Source organism: Echeneis naucrates, chromosome 4, assembly GCF_900963305.1.
Source record: "Echeneis naucrates chromosome 4, fEcheNa1.1, whole genome shotgun sequence".
Classification (NCBI taxonomy): Eukaryota; Metazoa; Chordata; class Actinopteri; order Carangiformes; family Echeneidae; genus Echeneis; species Echeneis naucrates.
The window spans coordinates 5,147,953-5,170,256 of NC_042514.1; the positions used below are offsets into that span (position 1 = coordinate 5,147,953).

The 22,304-nt window shown below is 41.8% G+C and overlaps 1 protein-coding gene across 1 annotated transcript in view; it reads left to right on the forward strand.

Moving 5' to 3' along the window:
* The window catches only part of agbl4 (AGBL carboxypeptidase 4), a 240,193-nt gene that overhangs the window by 75,817 nt on the left and 142,072 nt on the right, over positions 1 to 22,304 (forward strand). Inside the window, exon 4 of the mRNA XM_029499931.1 lies at positions 19,785 to 19,879. Coding sequence (XP_029355791.1) covers positions 19,785 to 19,879 — 95 coding nt within the window. The remainder of the gene's footprint in view (positions 1 to 19,784; positions 19,880 to 22,304) is intronic.

The following is a 22,304-nucleotide window of genomic DNA, read 5'->3' on the forward strand; positions in this document are numbered from 1 at the left end:
GTCTTCTTCTCTACTCCCATGCCGTTCTCTCTGCAACAGGGACATCATATTCCTCTTCTCTCACTTCATGCTTTCTGGCTCCTCTACGAGAATCAGGTTGGATAGATTTTGTCTGTGAGACTGTTTGTATCTGTTTTTCCGTATCTGTGCGTTACACTGTGTCTACACAGGCTGCATAGCAAAAGCAGCACATTAGTAGAGCAGCAGTAGCAGCTTCAGTCCATCAGTGTCTCTACTGAATGTGTGTGGAGGGTAGGACATCTGTGTTTCACCATCATCTAGGACCATACACACATTATTTACAGTGTTTTGGAGACAGTTACTAAAACATTTAGCATACTTGTGAATATACCATACACACTTAATAATGTGCAAGTTTCACACTTCTTTGACAGATATTTCGGTATTTTTTTCAGTACTTTTCAGTCCCGGAGTTGCCTGAGGAGACTGAATCCCCTCTCCTGTGCTGAGTGTGATTGTAGGTGATGCACTCCCTGTAAACTCCCTGGAGTTTTTCATTTGATTTTTCTGTTTGTGCACTGAGGTTGAACTTTGAAACAGGCCAACTGTTGTCACCTGCTTCCAATTTTTATGCTAAGCTAAGGAGAAACACTCTCTGCCTCTTATCCCCCTCTGGACACACCAACACCAAGTTTCTTCTCTTCTTCACCTATAGGCTACAGACCTTAGATTGAGGATGTTTGTCAGAAGACATCCCAACAATGCCAAATCAAAGTCCTACCCTTATGTTTCTTAAAATGGCACTTTGGTTTGCCTGACTATTTATTCTATAAGGATATTTTGAATAATGATGGAGATGTCCCAGGAGCTCTGTATAATAATTCAATGTGGATGTCGCAATCCACATTTGACTCTTCTGTAACCTTGACAAAACAGTAGTTTCATCCCCCAGGGTACACCAGGCCTCAAATAGAAAATAGAATTAACTGAAAACAAAGTCTTGTTATTTATCTCATATTTCCTACATGGAATATCACCATTGCTCTAGTGATTACTTTGATATGTTTTTGTGAATAAAAGCGCAAAAGAGGAAGCCTAATTTGCAACAAAGCAGTACAAATATCCCCAAAGGAACAAGCTATGGGAAGACAGCCCACTCAGCCAGAGAGAGAGACACATGAAACTCACTTTGTTTCACTCCTTGGTCACAAAGCTTCCCCTTCACCAAACTCCGTCCCAGAGTCCATTCCAATTTCTACCTCTTTGAATGTGACAAGTGATAAGGATGGATTATTGTGAGAGCTGAGAATTCCTCAGGATAATCCTTCACAGACAAAACACTGACATTTGAGCTTGTGTTTTTTTTTTTTCTTTCACTGCACTCAAAAGTGCTGTGGTTTGTCATGGCACAGTTATTTGACTTTCCAAATTTGTTTCAATCAAGGCTTTATAGAGGAATAACTTGAGTATCTTTGGTTCAGAGGCTTTGTCTGTTTTCTTTCTGAAGTCTCAGCCCCTCCTCTTCTCTGTCTGATTGCTGTAAAAATGTCCATGTGATTATGCTCACTCTGATTGGGATGCTGTGGCTCAGTTGAAGTGTCAGTCTCTGGAGAACAATGCAACAGAACAAATCACTTGGCTTTAAACAAGTGTTACCGCTGGCCATCCCTGTTTCTGGTACTTTACCAAACAGGAGACAATCAAGGTGATATTGTGTGTGTGCATGTGCTCTGCCATTTTGGAGCCTTATTTGTAGTTTGTTGACATTTTTTCTTTTTCTCTTTCTTTCTTCCTTTTATTTCAAATCAGAAGTAACCATATTTTCAGAAGGTGGAGCTGACTTGCTCTGTACTTTCTCTGGCAGGTCTGTCAATCATACATACTCTGTTGCATACACTTAGCAGCTTTTTTTTCCTCTTAATGAGACCATCATTTAAAAAATGGGCGTCATATGGTATTGAGACTATACCATCAACTTGTTGGTAAAGCATTTACTGAGTTAGTAAATAGAGTGAGAAGTGGATCCATTCTTATATAGACTTCTGCATAAATGGACCCACAACATTTCATATTCTTCCCACCATCAAACTATCAATATTGAGATTGGTAGCAGTTAGTATGTCAGATTGGGAGACAACCAGCTAGAAATGGTCAGTGCCAGATGATCAACAAATGGACACAAACTGGAAACAAACAAAATGCCCAGTTTGTGAGAGTGAGGCTCTCTCTGTATTAGTATTGGATTCTTACTTATTCGGAAGAAATGGCACAAAAAAGACTTTGATTGTCACTGAGGTGTCAGCCCTGGACTCTGTCTCGCACATGGACATATACACAACAGTTTACTCTCACATATCTGTTTGGTGGAGGGGTTCTAAGTTAATAAAACAATTTGATTTTAGTCATCTGGCCTACACCAAAACAGTGAAGCAAACGTTAAGCATTCGGGTTACACAATTGGCCCACAAACACCTGCAGAAAAATCCAAAACTGTCAGAAGACACAAGCTTGGTCGCAGACTTCACAAGGAGGCCCATGCCTCTGGGAGAATCTGCCCAGTGTCCACCATCGAACATTACCTGCAACATTAGCTGCTGTGGTTCCAGCCAAAAGTCTCCACAGCCACAGGGCAAGTCACAGTAGGAGAGGGCTTTCTGCTCATGGGGGACTGGTGTCCAAATATAACAATACACAGTAGACATGATAGTGGACATGGTAGCATATTCTATTCCATCAGAGTTCATTTTATAATGTGTTCTTTAAATCTGTTTTTCTGCTCCATTTTTCTTCTTGATAATTAGCAGACATTGCTTTTATTCTGTAGTTGCTATAATGGGATGGGTTGAATGGGGATATCAAGGTTTTTGATTTTAGACTGATCATATTAATTTGTCAATTGATCTATCAAAATTCTTCAAAAAATGAAAAGTGGCGCCCCCAAATGATACAAATTTCTTGATTATAAATTGTGGCCTTGCAGTGATAAAGTGAACAAATATTTTTTGTGTTGCGTGCAAGTGGTTTGTATAAATGTATTCATCTCTGTTGAAATTTAAATATGAACTGTGTTAAGTACCATAACAATATTTGCTGAATGATAATATTACCGCTGTGAGATTAGTAAATGGATGTTACTGTAGTAATGAGAAAGCCTCCCCTACGTGTCTCTCTCAGATGGTGATAAACCACTGTAAGGAGAGGGAGCAGGAAGCTTGGATACAAGATATCATAGTCTTATGAAATATTTTTTTTAAGACTACGGTTGCCATAAGAGTCATTATCTTTATATAATTAAAGCCAAATGTTAGAAATCACTTAATTTTTAAAACTTTAATTTACCCAAATGCACAACTGGACTAAAGACATTTCTTTTTCACACATTCAAAATACCATCTGTCTTTTATCTTGGCCAAATAATGACTGCCTTTGTACAGACACTAAGCACGTACTATTTTCATGTAGGGTACAATTTGAAAGAATTGTGGCATAACTTATTTTAGGGACACTGAGGTTCTAAGAACAGTTGAAGCACAATAAATCTCTGGCTAATCCTTTTGAGATTATAAAAGCCTTGGGGTTGAACTTCAGCTGAAGGACATTTCCTCAGTTTAGCTGTCTCAGAGGTTCCTCCTGAAGTGAGGCTGCTCTCTGTGAAAAATTGATAAAATTGCAAAAACAAGCAAGTTTCTGTTGAACCTGTGGGCTCCACAGGTTCAACAGAAACATCACTCCAGACAAGACTCCTGACCCACTTCAAATAGTTAATGTTGGATTTGCTTCTAGAAAACTGTGAAAGCAGTGATGTGTGCACAAACTGTTAAAGTTAAATAATATGATGGTTAATGGTGTCATGTATTTGCCATCCTTGACATTTTGCTTTGCTTTCAGTTCATGAAAGTTAGAGGTATTTGCAGCACTAACAATGTATGTGGCTTTTGCCAAATGTACGCAATTAGCTAAGATTTTTTCAGCTGCCAGGTATTATGTTTACCTCAAATTTTGGAAGCTCAGTAACTTTGCACTGTCACTCCTCCCCAGCTCAATCCTCTCATCCCAATATGGTTACTTCTGGCTTTGAGAAACCAACATGGTGACTGCCAAAATGCAAACTCAGTTTTTCAAAACAGCATTTCACAAACCAGTGCTTGCCGTCATGGTGGGTTGGCACCTGATCTAAACTCAAGCATTTGGACTGAGGATAACCTGATATCCACCAGGATTTGTCATTCTTATTCAAAACAAACAAAATAACTAAGCTGTTCATCACTTTTCAGTCTTTTTTACAGTCAAAATGTCTTTTCCCTTGCCTCAATTCAAATTAAAACCATCACCGGTAAAGCTGTTTGTTGTCTTTCAATCAAGAGTTTTCCTGGAAGAAAACTTCCCTGAGGATTCCCAGTATCTTTTCATGGCCCTTTCAGGTTCAGATGTGATCCTTCCCCTTAGAAGCCATCTGGACTTGCAGTTTTTTAAAAGGAGTGAAAGAAGAGAAAAAATGGAGGAATGAAGTTGAACTTCCACCCACAAAACGTTCAGTTTCTCGGGTTTGCCGTCCTGCCCTGGGGTACCAGCCTGACTGCCCCGTTGGCACTGGATCATTCGACCGAGGTGTGTTGTCTCTCCTGTTTTCTCTCTTTTAGTTTGGACCAGGTGGCTCTTAGGTCTCAGCCCACTCCCAGCCCTCTGTCACACCCACGTCTCCCTCCTTCAGTGTTTGTGCTAAGTGGGGACCTTGCACCCTCCCACCAGTCCATCTGCTTCACTGCAGTTGCTCCAGGATCCTTTTGAAGGTGCTTTCATTTAATCATTTCTTTAAAAAAAAAAAAAAAAAAAAAGATTTTTTTTCCAGGGCACTACGAGGTCACAGATCACATCAGAGCTGCTTTCCAACTCAGTGACCATTTAATCAAGCCGAGGTCCATTTCGCCGCCTCTCTTTTCAGACCACCTTTTCTTCCTTGGGCTCAGAGGTGAAGTTGGTGGCCTCGGCCCTTCGAATACCATTCCTATCAAAGCTTTAGAAGTGAACTGGGTGACTTACACCAATTCCCAGGGATTTAGAGCTTGACTGAGTGTCCCATATAGCCCCATGGCCTCACCTAAAATACTTCTGCTTGCCCCTGACCCAGGCCAATACACTCCACACCATAACACCAAATGTTATGAATGACTTCAGCATTTTGAAGTAGTATATTGATTGATCTTTGCCTGCAGAGCCCAATCAGGGTCATTCAACTGGCCAATCCAAAATATTGCTGTCCTTGAGTGATACTGCTAGTTTGGACAACTTTCTTGCAAAGACTTTGAAATATTCATTCAGTTAAGCCACCTGCCATGATTCATCGTAGGACTGATGCAACCTTGTCCAGAAGATGACAGAGATGGTGTTTGTTGGAGATGTTGGAGTCGACTGCAACTGAAAAACTGAGCCAAAACAAAATAACGTAAACAGGAGAAGACCTTTCCTAGTACAATCTAAGGATGATTTGATCAACTTCTGCCCTTCAGAATGAGGCGGTTGTTTAAAGTTATATGTACATGGTCCCCGTGACCCGGAAATGGATTAGCGGTTGAAGATGAATGAACATGGTCCTTTTTATGTCCGTTCTTATGTATTAGGGACAAAATGAAGTCTAGCCTAAAGGGCTCTCTCCTAAAGCCGTTACCTTTGGAAGTGCAGTGTATCTGGTTTTCTTCCATGTTTTTCCATGCATCCATTTTTTATCTACACTACTTATCCTCATTGGGGGGCTTGAGCCAATCCCACCTGACACAGGGTGCGGGTGGTGTACACCCCAGATGGGCTTGAATGACTGTGGGAAGAAGCCCTTCGCAGGCACAGGAGAACATACCGACCCCTCACAGAATGGCGCCAGACCCTGAAGTTCAAATTATTCTATGATGACTTGGTTTTCCTGATTTTGGCAATTATAAATCAGAAACAAAAGCCAGTGACAGCTCAACGAGTGGTGCACTTGTTAAATCGACTATAGGGAAGGTTTATGTTGCTGTCTGATTGGGAGGAAACAAAATAAAAGAGGAAACTTTTTTGGATATGAATCAGGAACGCCATAATCATCCAAACAAATTATTAGACGATTAAGATCATTTTTAATTTTTCTCAAAACTTTTGTGTCTTCAATTAGCATAATTTACAACATTATTACAAAATGTGTCTATGCTAATACAATAGGCCTTTTTTTGTAACTGGAGACAACTTGGCATTGCTGCAAAAAGCACATGTGTGTAAATTATAGTGACAACTAAATTCCATTTTGTATTTCCATTTTTCATTTTTGTCACGCTTCCTCAGTCACACTGTCCTAATTAGTGGATTGCTGTAGACAACATTTTTACATTTTCTTGCCATTATTATTCAAATATTTTTTTTAAATTTAAACCAAGTGAATTGGTGTAAATTGACTACCCTAATAGGTATAAGTGAAATTAAGTTTTTTATCCAATAACTTTTTTTGTAAAAGCAGAAGTTAAATATTTAAGTTGTGCTTTTTTTTTCTTTTTTTTTTTTTGCTAATTGAATTATAATTCTTAGTGTGTCATATAATGAAAGTCTTTGTAAATGTATGTTAAATTCAATTAACCTTTTTCCTTGTTTGCTTCCATAATGTCATAATCCTCAGCAGAGCACATCTGTGTGATACATTCACTAAATGTTTAAGAGGCGTGCTGAGTCTTTTCCCACGGCGGTGTATCATAGTCGAGGTTATCCACAAACACTCAGTGGTACAAATGAAAAATATCAACTGAAAGTACGTATGATACATATGTCTCCATTTAGGAAGGTCCCCTGAGCGGCCAAGAATATTTCAACACAAGATTTACTTTGTCTCAGAGTGGAGAATGTGAGCCATCATAATGAGTGGGTGTGCAGGAAAAGTTCATTGTTAGATTATGGTACTGAAGACATTTACCTACGTCCTTAAGGTTGGAGGACTCTCCCAGGTATAATAATAAATACACGGTTTACATTGTGGAACAGTCATTCATAAAATAAACAGTTAAGGGCGCTCACTGTTGCAGGAGCTGCTTGCATTTCTTGGTTAGATGATGGGTATTGTCAGTGTACGGCGCTTTCAGAATGCAGCTTTAACAGACGCCGTGAATAAAACGTGTCTGTCAGTCTTTGTTGTTGAAGTTGGTTTGGTTTGGCAGGGCCCTAAGCCTCAACTTCCTTACTCTGACAGATGAGTGCATTAGTTGTCAAACTTGTCACCTCCTGTTACTTCCTCTAATTTCTGTCACCTGGTGTGAACCGAATGTCAGCTAAACTCGGCTGATATAAACTAAACTGATCCTAATAATCGGCTTTGTGCTAAAGATGTTGTTGATTTGTACGGACACTTCCATCCCACTGAGCTCTTATTTATGAAACTGAGCTGATACAGCAGGAGTCTTTCAATCACACACAGCAACATAATTGGTCAAGCTGTTTTTGGACAGCATGTGCCACACGGCAGATAGGCATTGGGTGGGTCACCCCCCAATTCCACATTTACTGGACAGCATTTATATAAGAAAGTCTCACCATCATTCAAAGTCAGGGAGCCAGTTCCCTAATGCTATCTCTCTCTGGCGACCTTTTTCTTCCTACATCAGATGTTTTATTCTGTTCTGACTTTTCAGCAAATACGCCACCAATGCTGTGGTCCTGAATTCTGTCAGCTGGCTGAATGAAGCTTCACCTGTTAAGCAGGCTCCACCCAATCTTGAAAAATTGCTTGCCATCTGCTTTATTATTTGGAACTGTGTTAGTCTATCTGGCATGTGAGCTGGCATTGCTTTATTGATCTGTTTTGCTGCCAATCGATGATGGTTGTGGTGTTTTCCATGCTTATCAGACTTTAATCATTCAACTGAAGGAAATCTATCACATTTGCTACATGTGATGTTCCAAAGGTGACTTCCTTAATTCCCTCATGCATTCACTATATATTAGACAGTGTTTTCCCTTGTTTATCAGGTGCCTTGGGGCCATCGTCCTGTTACCTCTCCTCCTCGTCTCGTCCATGGTGTTGTAGAGCAGCAGCTGCAGCAGTTTTGTCCATTTTGATCTGTTTCTAACATTTGCAGAAAGGGACTAGGGGCTGTTTCCAGACAGTCAGAAAGCATGGCTGGCTGAAACTGAAGTCTATGCCATGTTTTGACTGCCTCTCTTTGAGGTAGGAATGTGCGCTCCTGTGTGTGTCTGTATGAGTGTGCACCCGTGCATGTTGATGAGCTAGAGGTAGAGAAGATTGCTTTTTTACAGCCTCTCAATCACAAAGAGCCAACAAAAAGGTACACAGGCAAAAGCATGGTAGACTTACAATCATTGGCTTTTAAAGAGTTGTGTAGCTGGTGGTTAAAGAAGGCCAGAAAAACACCCTGTTCGTCTTTTAAAAAGGTGCTTGTTGAATATAGGACAGAAAAGAGATGTATTATGTGTGGCCTGACTAACAGTGTTTCTCAATTTACACTATTTCCCTTCTCTGTGATTTATGGATTTAAACTGCATCTGTTAGGATCATCCAAATCCTCTGCCCTCTGTGTTCCCCTGTCATGATGATGGTCATGTCAGCTTTTTGATTTATGCTTCTCTACTCGCAGCAAGTTGTAAAAATGTCCAGGCATAAATGATCTTGTAATACTAACAGGAGCAAGGACAAGCAATGTCAGGGGTGTGCAGAGGTATCAGCACCTGAAACCACACACAGTCAATATAATCCAGTTTCAGAGTCGCAGCACCAGCACTTTCAGTACCTGTGCCACCGATAGGCCGCAGAAGTCCCACAAGCAGCATTTTAGGCCTGCTGATGTGGACTTAATTTTACTACTCTGCATGTTGAAGGTTTGAGGTTTTATACATTCCACAGCTGAATGTTGGTCTTTGATTCAAGTCAAGAATTTATTTAATGTTACATGTAGTGTTGTCCATGAATATCTTCAGTGAACCTGTTAATATTTTTATGAGCTGAATAGTTCAATTTTCAAATAATGACCAAGAATGTGAGTAGCTGCTTTCTTGTTCACTGTTAACTTTCTGACTGAGCTCAGGTTTTATGACACTTGGCATGCTAATGCTAATTTGTGTTTGGCTAGGTTTTCTTAATTTTCCTCTTAATAGTATCATACACAAGAAGAAGTCACTGTGAACTTATTTTTTGTTTTTCAACCAGAACATAATCTTACTCTAACCTTAACCAAGCCTCCTGAGTGTCTAAACGTGGTCATAATGAAGATCCTTTTTATTTAGATATATTTTTGTTTCCATTTTATGTCTGTGATATTTGGTAGGACGGTGTAGAAGGACAGCAGAGGGAGAAGGTGAAAGACATGACCTCGGATTAAACTGGGTCCAGGTTTTCCCTCAGTATTCAGTCCATTTGATTCACTGAGATCAATTTTCATTTTACCCAATAGATTGTTTTATTGTAAATACTGTAACACATAGTTCATCGTTACACACTCTGAGTACCTGCTGTCACCAGTCAACAAGGAATGGATGGAGGTCTAATCTTGAGATCTACTGTCAGACCAAAGATATTTGGCATCACTGTTAGAGTTGCAGCCACACGGTCATCACTGCTTTACTGATGATGGCAGCAGTCGGTGAACAAGTCTGATGGTGACAGCTCCCCCTTTTGGGCAATCTGCCGCCTGCTTGACGTGAATGTGTGAGTTTGCGAGTGAGCTACGATCCAGTTCTGTGGAGTATTCTACATTTAATTAAAACAGATTGGATGTAACACTGGAGACTTTACTGTTGTGCTCATGGCACGTCTTAGAAAAAACAAGAGGAGGCCTGAGAGCCCGGACTGATTGATATTCTGCTTGGGCGTCTGCCATTCACCACATTCATGGTGAATTTAGAGTTTCAGCACTCTGTGTTTATCTGGCAGGGCTGTGGGGTTAGCGCCCTCGTAGACCCGCCTCACCATTCTCAACACTGACCTGTGACATCACTTCCTGCTGACACAGCATGGCTGTCAGAGATGAACCCGAATGTCCTTCAGTCTACGTCCTCTTCCAGTCGTGCAGCCTTTATGAAAAGAGACACAAACACACACAGCGCTCGCACAGCCTTTGACCTCTGTTTTGTTCTCTGTTTTCAACAAGTCTTTAAATTAGTCTGAATGTGTTATATCAGCGTGTCAGAGTGAAGGCCTGAAGCAGCAGTGCAGAGTGAGGAGACTGAGAATATGGGCTCTAAGTAGTACTGGACTCTCATTAACCTCCCTACCTCCTCTCTCTTCACCAAGTCTCCTTCATCAGCTCATCCAGGCCTGAAGTGACACATGAGCCTCTAGAGTGTCAGTAGCGATAAAGATGCCGCCACTTCAGCGTTTTAATTGGAACTTCTGCTGTTGATGTGTGAACAGCTGTAGGACGGAGAAGGGCAGATCTATCATTCCTGCCCTCCACAGACCGCCCGAGGTCAAATGGCAGCAGTTACTGTGGCAGGAAAACCCCCAAAGCGCCTGTTTATTTATGATTTTATTGCTCCACCCCTCCCTCTGCACCGTCCTGCTCTCTACATCTACATATTCCCGCCTGGTAGTGAAATGACTGAAGAAGTGAGCGTAAGCATCTGGAAGAGTATGGGGCTGGGCTGGAACGAAATGACCAGCAAGGACGCATTTCTAGATTCATAGGGGGGTTCACACATTCAGCATAGCTGACGCAGATGCACACATGTATGGACACTAACACACACACACACACACAGCTACACACTCACATACACTTGTGTGAATCCTCATCTCTCCCTGCAGACACAAATCCATTATTCATTTCAGAATGACTCATTTTTCGCCCCGTGGCTTCTGGCAGTAGTGTGGTGCCTGACCAAGGGGGGTGCTTTTTCTAATTAATGCAGATTGTGCAAGAAAACAAAAATAACATATTTACTCTGACACCAGATATTATGGGAGTGCAGGCATGAAACACTGCTGGTGGCAAAGTCTAGGCTTTGACCTATTATAACCCTGCACATTTAAGACTGTAGCTTGCTTTCAGGGAACGAATCAGCTAAACTACGCTCGCTATTTGTGTAGTTTTTTTTTTTATGTTCTATCAAGTTTTACAACAGACGTAAAGCCAACTACACAAGCAAACATCATGTTCTCTGGTGGGTAAACTTAAGAGTGGAATCTCAATCCAGTGATGATAATAATAAGTACTTTGAGTACCTCGAGCTGTCCGATCTTCCCTCCTGGTGTTTAATGTCAACCCAACCTCATCACTCAGCATGCAGAAAAGCCTGATCGATACAAAGCTAACAAGCTAAAGTTAAACATCACACTATGTGACCAGAGAAGTAGCCACACATCAGATACACATACACACACACACACACACACACACACGTACATGCAGGTATCATTACTATACGCAGCCCAAGATTGAGGTGGGGCCACATCTTCTAATTCAAATATTTGATAAGACGAGACACAGTGGCGCTTCGCATGCTATTAGATGGCAATCTAAATAACATTTACATGTCATTTACGTCTATTACTTTCTTTTTGAAGGGTGGTGTCAGCACTGTGTGCATATTAATGCTCATATTTATTCTTCTAGCCAGCATGGTTCCTTTGCCGTATTTGCAAATTAATGCAAATACAGATTTTCTCCCCAGACGATTTTTGAAAGGTAGTGGTTATAGTCAATGGTTATGATGTTTGTAGAGACAATATTTGATAATGCATGGATGTGATGTCTTGGTTGATTTGGGTCTCTGTTCAAGCAAATATCACGAGAACTGGATTTTTATTTGCTGACCATATAGTCTGGTGCCATGTTGTCTTGTAATAATTCAAATATATCAAATAAACAACACAGATCTTACATATGTACTACTTGACTAGACAGGCTTTCTTGTGATCACCGCTCATTCCAAGAGACTTTTACACTTTACAACTTTATTTAGCAGCCCAGCCCTCAAAAATACCATCAATTATTGCAAGCAAGTATAATAATGAAATTGTTTAATTTCAGTAACAATAATCGTCATAATGAATAATCATGACCAAAAAATGGACAAGCAATTACTATTTTTAGACATTAATTAGCCTAACAACTTTGTCCAATGCCATAATTACCACCACCAAGTGGAACATGGATGGATGCTTATGTATTGCAAGTCTGTGAGGGACCTGGAAGCCCTGGAGAAGATGAAGATGGGTGAGATAGGCTGTCAAAGCCCAGAGGTATCACTCTGAGGACGTTATTCCCCTCTGACACATAAACCATAACCCTCAAGAGGAGCAATTGGTTCCCTCCGTCCAAGCACAGATTTCAATGTTGTTTTGCACACATCTCCACATTATGAAAGCCTTTCTTTTTTCAATGTTGAAAGAGAGGGAGTGAGATGGAAAGAGCGAGGCAGGCATAGTTGGAGGAAGGGAGGGAAGAATGAGAGAGAGATTGGTTTTCATGCCTGGTAGTCAGCGAGCCTGTAAATCTCCCAGGAGCGTAGTGGAAGACAGCAGAAGGTTGATAGTCATCCATCACTCCTGACAACCCCACTGCTCTGGAAGGGCCTGACAGCACAGCCCTGTCTGAGAGAGGAGAGAGAGAGGGTGAGAGAAGGGTGTGGGGGGGGGCAAGAAGATAAATAGAAAAGGATGCTGCCAGCAGAATGAGCAAATGAACTCTTCCATGTTTGAAACAGAAAGCAATAGGGGAAGAAAAAGGTGAGAAGAAATGCGTGGGGAAAGCGAAGGAGGGAAAAGTGCAGCAGTTGCAGCTACTCTGTTCATCCCTCACTGAGTGCCTGTGGCAGCAGCACTGCTGCTGCTGAGGGAGTGGAGGTGGACTGGCTGGAACTAGTCTGTCCCCATCACAGCTGTAGAGCAAGAACATGTAGCTTGGAGTCCAAAGAAGTGTGAACTTGCATCCTCAGATCCTTTTGGGTTACGTTAATTTTAGACGTTTTTCAAATTCTGTTATCTGAATTTCCATGTCGGTGTTAAGATCATGCGCAGATTAAAGGCATGTCTGCCTCACCCTTTCTCTGAGGATTACATTTTATTTTCTTCTCATTTGCAAAACCAAATGGATTCTGAAAGGAACAATATGTTGTCTGGGTTATATTTTTATCTCCATGTTATGTAAAAACACATTCAATAAATGGATTGTCAAAATCCCAGATTATTTATACAACAACAAAGTTAAAAAAAAAAAAAAAAGACAATCTGTCAATGGTTTTTGTCTTTTACTCATTGAATCTGCTCAGGTAAACCTCATAATCTTCCTTTAAACCTTTTTACTGTTATGCTTATGCAACTTATTTGGTTAAGTGAATATTGCGATCTCGTTTTAATTGAGAATATACGTTATTTTTCATATTCAACTGGAGTTGAAAAATCTGACTCTTTCATACTGGATGCGTAATCATATATAAATCCTTTTCTTGATTAAAGCTGATAAAAAAAATAATTGCTGCAACAAATTAATAGTATATAAAGAGAGAGAAAGCTGGTCTATAACAACTAAAATCAAGCCTGTTTTTCTACCTAAAGTACTCTCTCACTTGAATGCAGATTGAGTAAGATGTAATTATATGTTCCTTTCTTCTGGTAAAATAACCACTCATTTTGTTATAGCCTAGTGACACGATAAAATACATTAATAAGAATAGAAAAGCTCATATACTGTGCCACCTGGACATATGGGTTAAGCTTGGTGTGTGTGTGTGTGTGTGTGTGTGTGTGTGTGTGTGTGAGGGGTGGTCATAAAAAGGGAACTGCATATTGAAATAACATAGGGCCTTATTTCCAGGGAGCTGTCCAAACACCCTCTGAGTTAAACGGAATGCACGCACGCACACACACACACATTCAACCATAACATGAAAATGCGATCTTATTATAGTACCACAGTGTTTCTATAGTATGTGCCATATGTGGTTAGGTAATTAAATGAAAGCAGTGAAAAGACTTTCATCGAGGTTAACTCATCTCTGGTCTTTCACAACCAGCTCAGTGTGTGACCTGTAAAACACTCATCCATAATGCAAAAGGTTAATGTTTTACAATTCCACAGTTTGTTTATCCACATCTAAGTGTCTGTGCGTATATGTGTGTGTGTGTGTGTGTGTGTGTGTGCGACCCCCATCAGTGTCTAGAGGATACTGACCATTGCTGTCACTCAGTGCAAGAGAAGCCCTAATTAAAGAAGTTCCAGTTGTACATCGCCTCACAATGGAAGGGAGAGATTGCCTTTCAACTCGGTGCCCAATGCAGAAACTTCCTCCTCTTTGGTTGAATAAAAGAGTCTGGTACAAAAAGCCATGAATGCCTAAACCAAACAAAAGCTCTTTAAAGGACTGTCACCGTGCTATCTGATATCTCCTGCAACAGCTCTGCTTTGAATAAATCTTTTGCAGTGAAGGAGGGAGAAGGAAATTAAAAGCTGACATTTAAAAGGCTGCTGCTGGGACTCGTGGCCCCCAGGATCAATAGCTAGGTATCTCACAGCTTCCCCCGAATATTAGCTCACTTTTCCACAGGGCATCTCAGACTAAGTACAAACAAACTGAAACTACTGTAAGAATATTACTGTGTTGTTTTGTCAGTTTACCTTTAGGTGTGTGTGTGTGTGTGGGCATGTGCGTGTTTATAGGTGTGAGTCAGTCGACTAGCAGATGGGGGGTGGGGGATATGTGTCTATCTCTGTCTTGGTGTCTGTGTGTGTTTGTGTATCTGAACTGTGTTTAAAGGGTCCCACCCCCCTCTTCCGTGTGTCAGCACCTTGAGCTGACATTGCTCATAGGGGACTTAAACTGTCAGCAACGACATCACACTGCAGGAGAAAAAGGGAAGGTGAGAAGGTAAAAGAGCGCATGGATAGTAAAGTGTGTGTGGGTTGTTTTTGTGTGACCGCAGGGTTACTTGTGTTGGTGACATTGCTGACATGTAGTCGTACCATGTGAAAATGTCAGCGAGTGGCTCTGTGAACAGTCTGTCAGGTTCTGTACAGCAGACTTATTCAAGGTCTTGAATGTGCTCCTGAAGGAGTCACATCTCTGTCTCCATGTTTCCTTCACATGCAAAAACACACAGACGTGTGCGACCCTACACGTATGAGACTGACCCCCGTCCGCTCCCACGGGGGCTCAGGCTGTCTCTCAGTGTCCCCCTGTCATACCGTTATTCCCACTCGCTGCTGCCTTGTGACCTTTCTCACCGTCACCGGGCTTTATGGGGGCTTAGCCACAGCTGAGCTGCCCCCTCAACATGATGCTACCCTGGGGAGTCACTTCAAACCCAACGGAAAGGCTTCTTGCCTTTTGGCAAATTAATTTGACACACAACTGATTCCACCAGCTGAGGAGCAATGCAGGCATGCAGAGGCTCGGCTCAAGATGTTTGCAAACATGTTGCCTTACTTTGACAACATTTTTCAGATGAGGAACAATGCTAATTCATTACTGTCTTCCCTATATGACACTGATATGATTTTATGGTTTTTTTTTAGGGAGGGAATCCTTTTCTCTGAGTTTGTGGATATGAAAATGTCCAGTGTGTGCCTCATAGGAATGAAATAATCTGGAACTGTCAAACAAATGCATTACCTTGTGTAATGTACTTGTTGCTATTTTGCAACAAAAAATCTGCTGTGCAAACTGGGTCACAGCAATCATAAACCACTGTAATGTGTGTCAAATTCAGCTTTTGTCCAATCACTCTGTCTCTATTAATAACTGTGGGTGTGTTTAAAGTCACATAACAGAGACAATGTGTACTGTTTATATATATATATATGTGTGTGTGTGTGTGTTCATATTGCACTATGGATGTGTGTGCTGTGCTCCTGGCGGTGTCAGGCAGTCCCCAGTACTGTGGGTAGTTGGCACGCTGTGCGTCAGTGATCAGATTGATCAAAGACAACAAGAGAGGAACAGGCAGAGCTGCCAGCAGCTATCAGCCTGCCTGACTCTGATGGCTATGGACAGGACTCACAGCTCTGCTCTGCTTCACCGAGGAATCGCAGTGCAGACGAGGTGATTCACGGAACAACAGTTTGGTGATGTGTACGGTGAAACCTCACCAAATATCTAATGGGACAATTTGTCTCAGCTGCATAGTTGTTGTTTTGCTCGGACCACCGGGCAACATTTCAAATGTTGGTGGTGTGGAAATGATAGTGTTTCAGTGATGAACTGATTTTAAAATCTCAGCCAATCTAAGTCAAATTTTTCATTTCCAGGTGAAAATAGTTGTAATTTATCATCTTTAGAGGCTTTAGCAACCCCTCCTTTATTCTGGAGATGTTATTTTTCCAATCATTCATAATAAAGTCTGCTCAGGTATCACTACCATACGGACAAAGTGCTCCTCTGTATTGCTTTACACATTTAGAAAGGTTTCTTTAATAATTTATCCAGGATTCTTGCAGCAAGCAATGCTGTCGAACCACAAGCTGGATCAGTGGAGATGAAAAGACAGCATTTGGTCCCAAATCCAAACTGATCCTGAAGTGGAATCAGCAAGGCTATTCTAGTGTCGAGCCCCATGTCTGGGTGGTGAATCTGTTTGGAGGTTAACAAAGAAGGTTGTTCTTGGAAACGAGTAATTATAACTAGTCAGCGAAAACATGTAGAACGGCACGTCTGGTCCTCGTTACACCTGACGCACGACAATCACACTCAAGACTCCCCGCCCCTTCATTGTGTGCTCAGGATTGTATTTTTTAACAGAAAATCTTACAGTTAAACAAAATCTTTCACCCCAGATTTTGAGTCTGTTTGAAATTGCAATGAGATATTAATTGGGTCATTGGTTTTGATTTTGATAAAGTACCTCATTAGATCTCTGAAGATGCATGATAGTTATTTGCTGCTTTGAGAGAGTGAAAGTCTGACTTATTGCACCATAAAAGCTCATTTGAGTTTTACGCATTGCAAGGTTTCGTCAGACCAAGAAGGTTCAGTTGGTCTAATGTGCACTAACTACCTTTATGCAAGTTTGAAAATATTTCTTCCTTTGACAGCATTTCATTTTGACTTTATCAGGAATGTATCAGTTAGTTTTACGCTTGGATGCAATATTTAAATATGTGTATTGTCATTGACTTTGAAATGTTGTGCGTCTGTTGTGACATCAGAGAAACACCTGTTCCGGTCTGCCATTCAGCAGAGACGGGGACGACGCAGGGCTTTGACACGCTCCGACGACATGACAGCTCAGACAGCATGGATGTTAATCTCTTCTAACTGCTCCCAGCCTAATTAAATCTACAGGGCAGCACACATGTGTAGAAACATGTGCACACACACACATAGACACATGCAGAGGCTGCTAAATTGGCCCTGGTTGTGTGTAAGTTTTAACGATCTGGAGAATTGGGCCCACAGCAGTTTGCTTGACTCTAATTCTGTGAAATTTTGTGTGTGTGTGTGAGAGAGAGCAGAACCCAGAACAAATTTACAGCTGCATTGGAAGTTACATTACGTTGTGCATTTACTCTGAACTAGATAAAAATGTTAAAAGTAAAAAGTAGGAGTAGCTTCTGTCAGCCACGGCCACAACAAAGAGATCTTTGTGCCTCCACTTGTGATATGAGGTGTTTTCAGCAGATGGAAATGCAGGCACAATTTCATGCAAAAACAAAAATTGCACTTTTCGTCTCGATTGGCATCGCAGCAAGTACCAAGGTGGAGTTAGTGTTGGGGACTTCTTCCTGAGAAGAATGGCTCAGTGTACAAACAGCTACAGTCTGTTACACCCATAGAATTTAGACTCTAAAATTAATCTAGTTACCTTAATCTCAAAATAAATACTTCTTTCATGGGTGCTTGGACGCGTGTGTTTGTACATTTAATAAATTGCACATCCACAAATGTATATGTGATTGTGTGCTTGAAATGGACTGGATAGCTAGAGGAATGAGGTGGTGTATAATAGAGCCTACGTACCAGTGAGCAGTTTTAACTGGATAGCTGTAGAAAGCAGTAGCTGTCAGTTTTAGGGATGAGAAGCTCCTGCAGAAAACAGACACCTAATGAACCTGTTACTGCACTAGATCAGATAGCAGATGCTGCTCTAAAGGAATAATACAACACTCTGGTTGCTTTAAAGTGGTAATACACACACGCTTGTCTTGTCTCCCTCAGAAGAAATAAGTCTTGCAGGAAATATCCTGTGTTGTTTTTTGAGCTCATTTCCTGGGTTAAAGACTTTCTGATCTGAGATTTAGTCACAAGATGGAGGAATTCTCTTCGCTTCTCTTTAGCTTCAGTGAATGCAGAGGGCCACGGGGGGAGACTGAGTCTTTGACATTCCATGTGCCTCCGTCTCTACCTACCAGTCCACCTGCCTGTGTCCTCCACATCTGTCCACCCAGCCAGTAGAGCCCAGTTTATTTTCTTCAAAGATCTTCAGCAACTATCTCCGCCCATACTGTATTTATCTCTGCTGTCGTATCTCTTGGTCTTTCCCTATGTCTACCTTGCAACAGTAGCCTTTTCTCTGCTTGACTGTCTCCCACCCTTGTATTGTTCGCCTTTCTGCCCTTGATTCATTCTTCTTTTTCTTCTACTATTCCCCTTGCCTGTGTCTCACTCATCCGTCCAGTCTCAGCTCCCCCTGAGTTAAACAGGCTGAACAAATAGATTACAAACAGTGGGTAGAGTGAAGCTAAGGGGGAAGACAATCTGAATTTGCTGTGGATAAAAAATGAGGGAGGAGGCTGTGCAGTCAAAGAAAGCCAGTGGAGTCAGAGTAAGGCTGTATTTGCCTGAGGGGAAAAGGCTGAAAAGTAGCTCTAGCAACAGATGTGCAGGGCAGTAAAGTGTAATTGAAATGCCAGCAGCAATGGTCTTATCTCTCTGCCACAGGAGCCTGCTGCCAGTCTCAACATCAGTTAGATGTCATTTTACCTAAGTCTGAATCAGCCTGCCACAATCCGCAATCCCCATTCCTCTGATGCTAGGCGGGAGAAAAAGGGAGAAATGGATAAGGGTGGGGAGAGAAAAAAAAGGAGGGAGAGAAGGGCGGGTAGTCTGTAATAGGATTTCAGTGGCACCCAGTTAACTTCCACCACCAGGACTTAGTTGGTAATTTGATATGCCCCATCAATAGGATTCATTTACCTCACCGTAGTATTACCGTTGCCATTCATTTGACTTTAAAAAAAAAAAAAAATTGTCATTTTTCTCTCCACATTTTCCCACTCGTTCTGATCCTAATCGTGCATACTGGAGGTGGCGGGGAAGCAGGGAGGGCCCATTCTGCAACATTTCAGCAAAGTCGGAAAGTCAGTGGTCCAGTGCAGGTGGAAAGTTAGACAGCATCGCCCCGGGCAAAGCTTAATGTTTAGGGCCAGGCAGCGTCCCTGTGGGGAGAACCATAATGTCCCCTCAGATTAGAGGCCAGCACTCCTCAGAGCGACTGCCTTTTTATCAGAAACTTTGTTAGTTCAACATTAAAGCTGCCTTATCTCCCACTAGTCGCCAGTGTATTCTGACTTTGTGTGTTGTTTGTGTTATCCACGGCCGCTGTGGTAACGTTTACACCTCTCTGTGCATTGAACAGTCTAACATTACTGATGTAAAGGTATTCTGACAATATATTCAACACATTTTCTTTATTATAAAATACTTGAAAAGTGTAAAAAAACCAAAAAAAACAAACTGACATCCAGCTTTTGGGATTCATTGCTGCATTCCACCGAACTGCTGTGACAGAGTGACAGTGTATCATGTATTGTTTTTGAGCTACATGATGCACACAAACACGGAAAACATTACTCCGTAGAGCTTGAAGTAGTCAAATGTTTGGTGACTGTAATGCATTTTTCTTCTTTTTTGATGTCTTTCAGAGAGTAATTTTCAATGTGGTCAACTTCTCCAAGACCAAGAGCCTGTACAGAGATGGGATGTCTCCTGTGGTGAAGTCTACCAGCAGGCCAAAATGGTAAGTAGACGATAACAGCATTAGCACAGATTTTATGAGGGGTACTTAAAGATAACTTTACTTTGCATGCTGTACTGTAATGCTGTTTCACTGCACACTGTGGTCACCAGAGTGCTAACAGAGTACTTTCTGCAACTTTGAAAAACTTTCCCTCTCTACCCATCAGTAGACGCACACATTTGCTCTCTCTCCTACACACACACACTCATACACTCACTCTAAAGACTGATACTTTAGATTTCAAGAGTGGATGCATCTGGGCGCATTAGCATGTGATCCATTGGTTGCCAGTATGACGGCTGTCTGATGTAATAACGCTTGACTGATGGATGCAGAAATGTGTGTGAGTGCGAGTGTGGGGGAATGAATAGGTGTGGCAGGAGGGAATGGGGTTGGTGCAGCAAAGTTGGGCATGGTGTCTGCCAAGCAGGCTGCTGTATCCAGTGGGGCGAGGAGGGAGAACAGGGTAGCGTGATGAAGTGTTGCCATCCAAGAGGAGCCCTGACATCTGTCATCAGTTGATGGAGGGCATCCGCAGAAACGCCAGGCATCTGCCACCCAGAGCTGCCTGCGTCTGCTAGCCAAGCACCCACACCGACCATATCGTAGCACGCCAGTCGCAGGCTAATGGGAAGAGACAACGGGCACGACACCGTGGACAGGAAGGATGAACTACAGCGTAATGCAGCTCAGTGCGGTGTAGTTGAAACTTTGCACTTGCACTTGGCTTTCTCACTGTTGTCTTGTCCTGCCACCCATTTGTTTACAGTGAAGCTGGAAAGTGCTTACTCTAAAATTGGTGTTATTTCTCAGTTGAGTGTAGTTACGCTGTCAGCTAAGTTGCTGTGCTCTACAGTAACTTAAAGCAGAGTCATATCCCTGTTTCTTCTCATGTGGTAACATTTCGAAGCTGTGGTAGTTTAAATGACATTTCCTTCCAGGTAATTATTGCCCCAGGTTACAAAGGCTGTCACTTTCTGGGTGGCTTTGACTTCTCTTCATTGTTGGGTCATTTGGGTCCCAAAGCTTTTCTTAATGTGTTCATCATGCAACACCGGGTATGTTTATATTAAAATAAGCTCTCATAAATAGGTATTTAAGTGACAGTCACAGTGGGAGGTAATGTTGCCGGATCCCGACTTCATTTACCTCCCCAGGCTAATACTGTTTTAACTGCTCCTCTCAGGACTGTGACATCGAAGAGGCATTATGCACTTGCAGAACCATTTTCAACTGTCTGGGGCTTCCAAGACCACAGTTGACATTGTTTGTGTCCCCACAAAGTGGTCAAGATGCTTTTAACACAACCACCTCCATTTGACTTTTCCATGGGCACAACAAAGCACCGACAGCTCCTAAAGTAGCAATCTTCTTTTTGACACTTACAGATATGGAATAAATAAAAAAGGCAGAGTGGAGAGCTTTGCCTGTCCGACTCAAACTCACACTGGACAGGATAAAGAAGCTACAGAGAGAGAGAGGGAGGCCTATGGGAAACAGACAGAGGGAGGGTGGAATAAGAAAAACGTACATAGCACAAGAAAGAGAGATTACCAAGACAGGTAGACAGGAAGGAGAGAAGGAGAGAGAGTAAGCTGGAAAAGATTGCTCCCCAACTCCCCATCACCCTCCACCCACCATCCCATGTCTGTATTTATCAAAAGAATCGTCAGTATTAGCTCAGGAGTTGAAGCCTTTATCTCCCCATGCAGGTGCCTTATGTCCTGAGGTCCCAGCATCGTTCGGTGCTGGAGGCTGCAGGGCTTGGCTGTCCTCGGTTAAGCTGGACGTCTCTGTGAGAGACAACTGCCAGATTACAGTCCTGCGGGACGTTCACTGCTACAGGTGACAGGATCTATCCTCTCCTCCTTCATCCATCCGTTTTTCTCTTGCATCCATCGCTCCACGACTCCTCCAGCCAGGATGCATCAGAGCTGACAGGGTGCTGCATTTACTCTATCGTTTTGGCTACATTTTAGATGTATGACAAATCATGAAGAATGGATCAACTAATTAGAAGGGACAACATTGTTTTGTGAAATACGAGATTGAGACTGATGACTGTGATTCTGTTAGCAGTAAGACTCCCAAAATGTCTGAACATAAGCAGAGAAGCAAAAACAGCCCATTTTATTAGATGCTAATTGCTGGTGTGTGTGGACCTTGACATTGTTTTTGTTGTGTTGTGGGCATCAGTAAAGGAATGGCAAAATAAAATGATCTTATTTTATGCATTTGACAATTAATTAACAACCAGTTTTAGCTTAATCTGTGCCATCGCTGCTGTATACAAGCAAACCAGCGTCTTTCAAATGTTAGCATCACATTCATGAATTATTAACTGGGACCTCCAAAAACATTAAATCTTTGAAATTAAGTTGTCTCCTGTGAATGTTGATTGGCATAATTTTCAATTTGGAAAAAA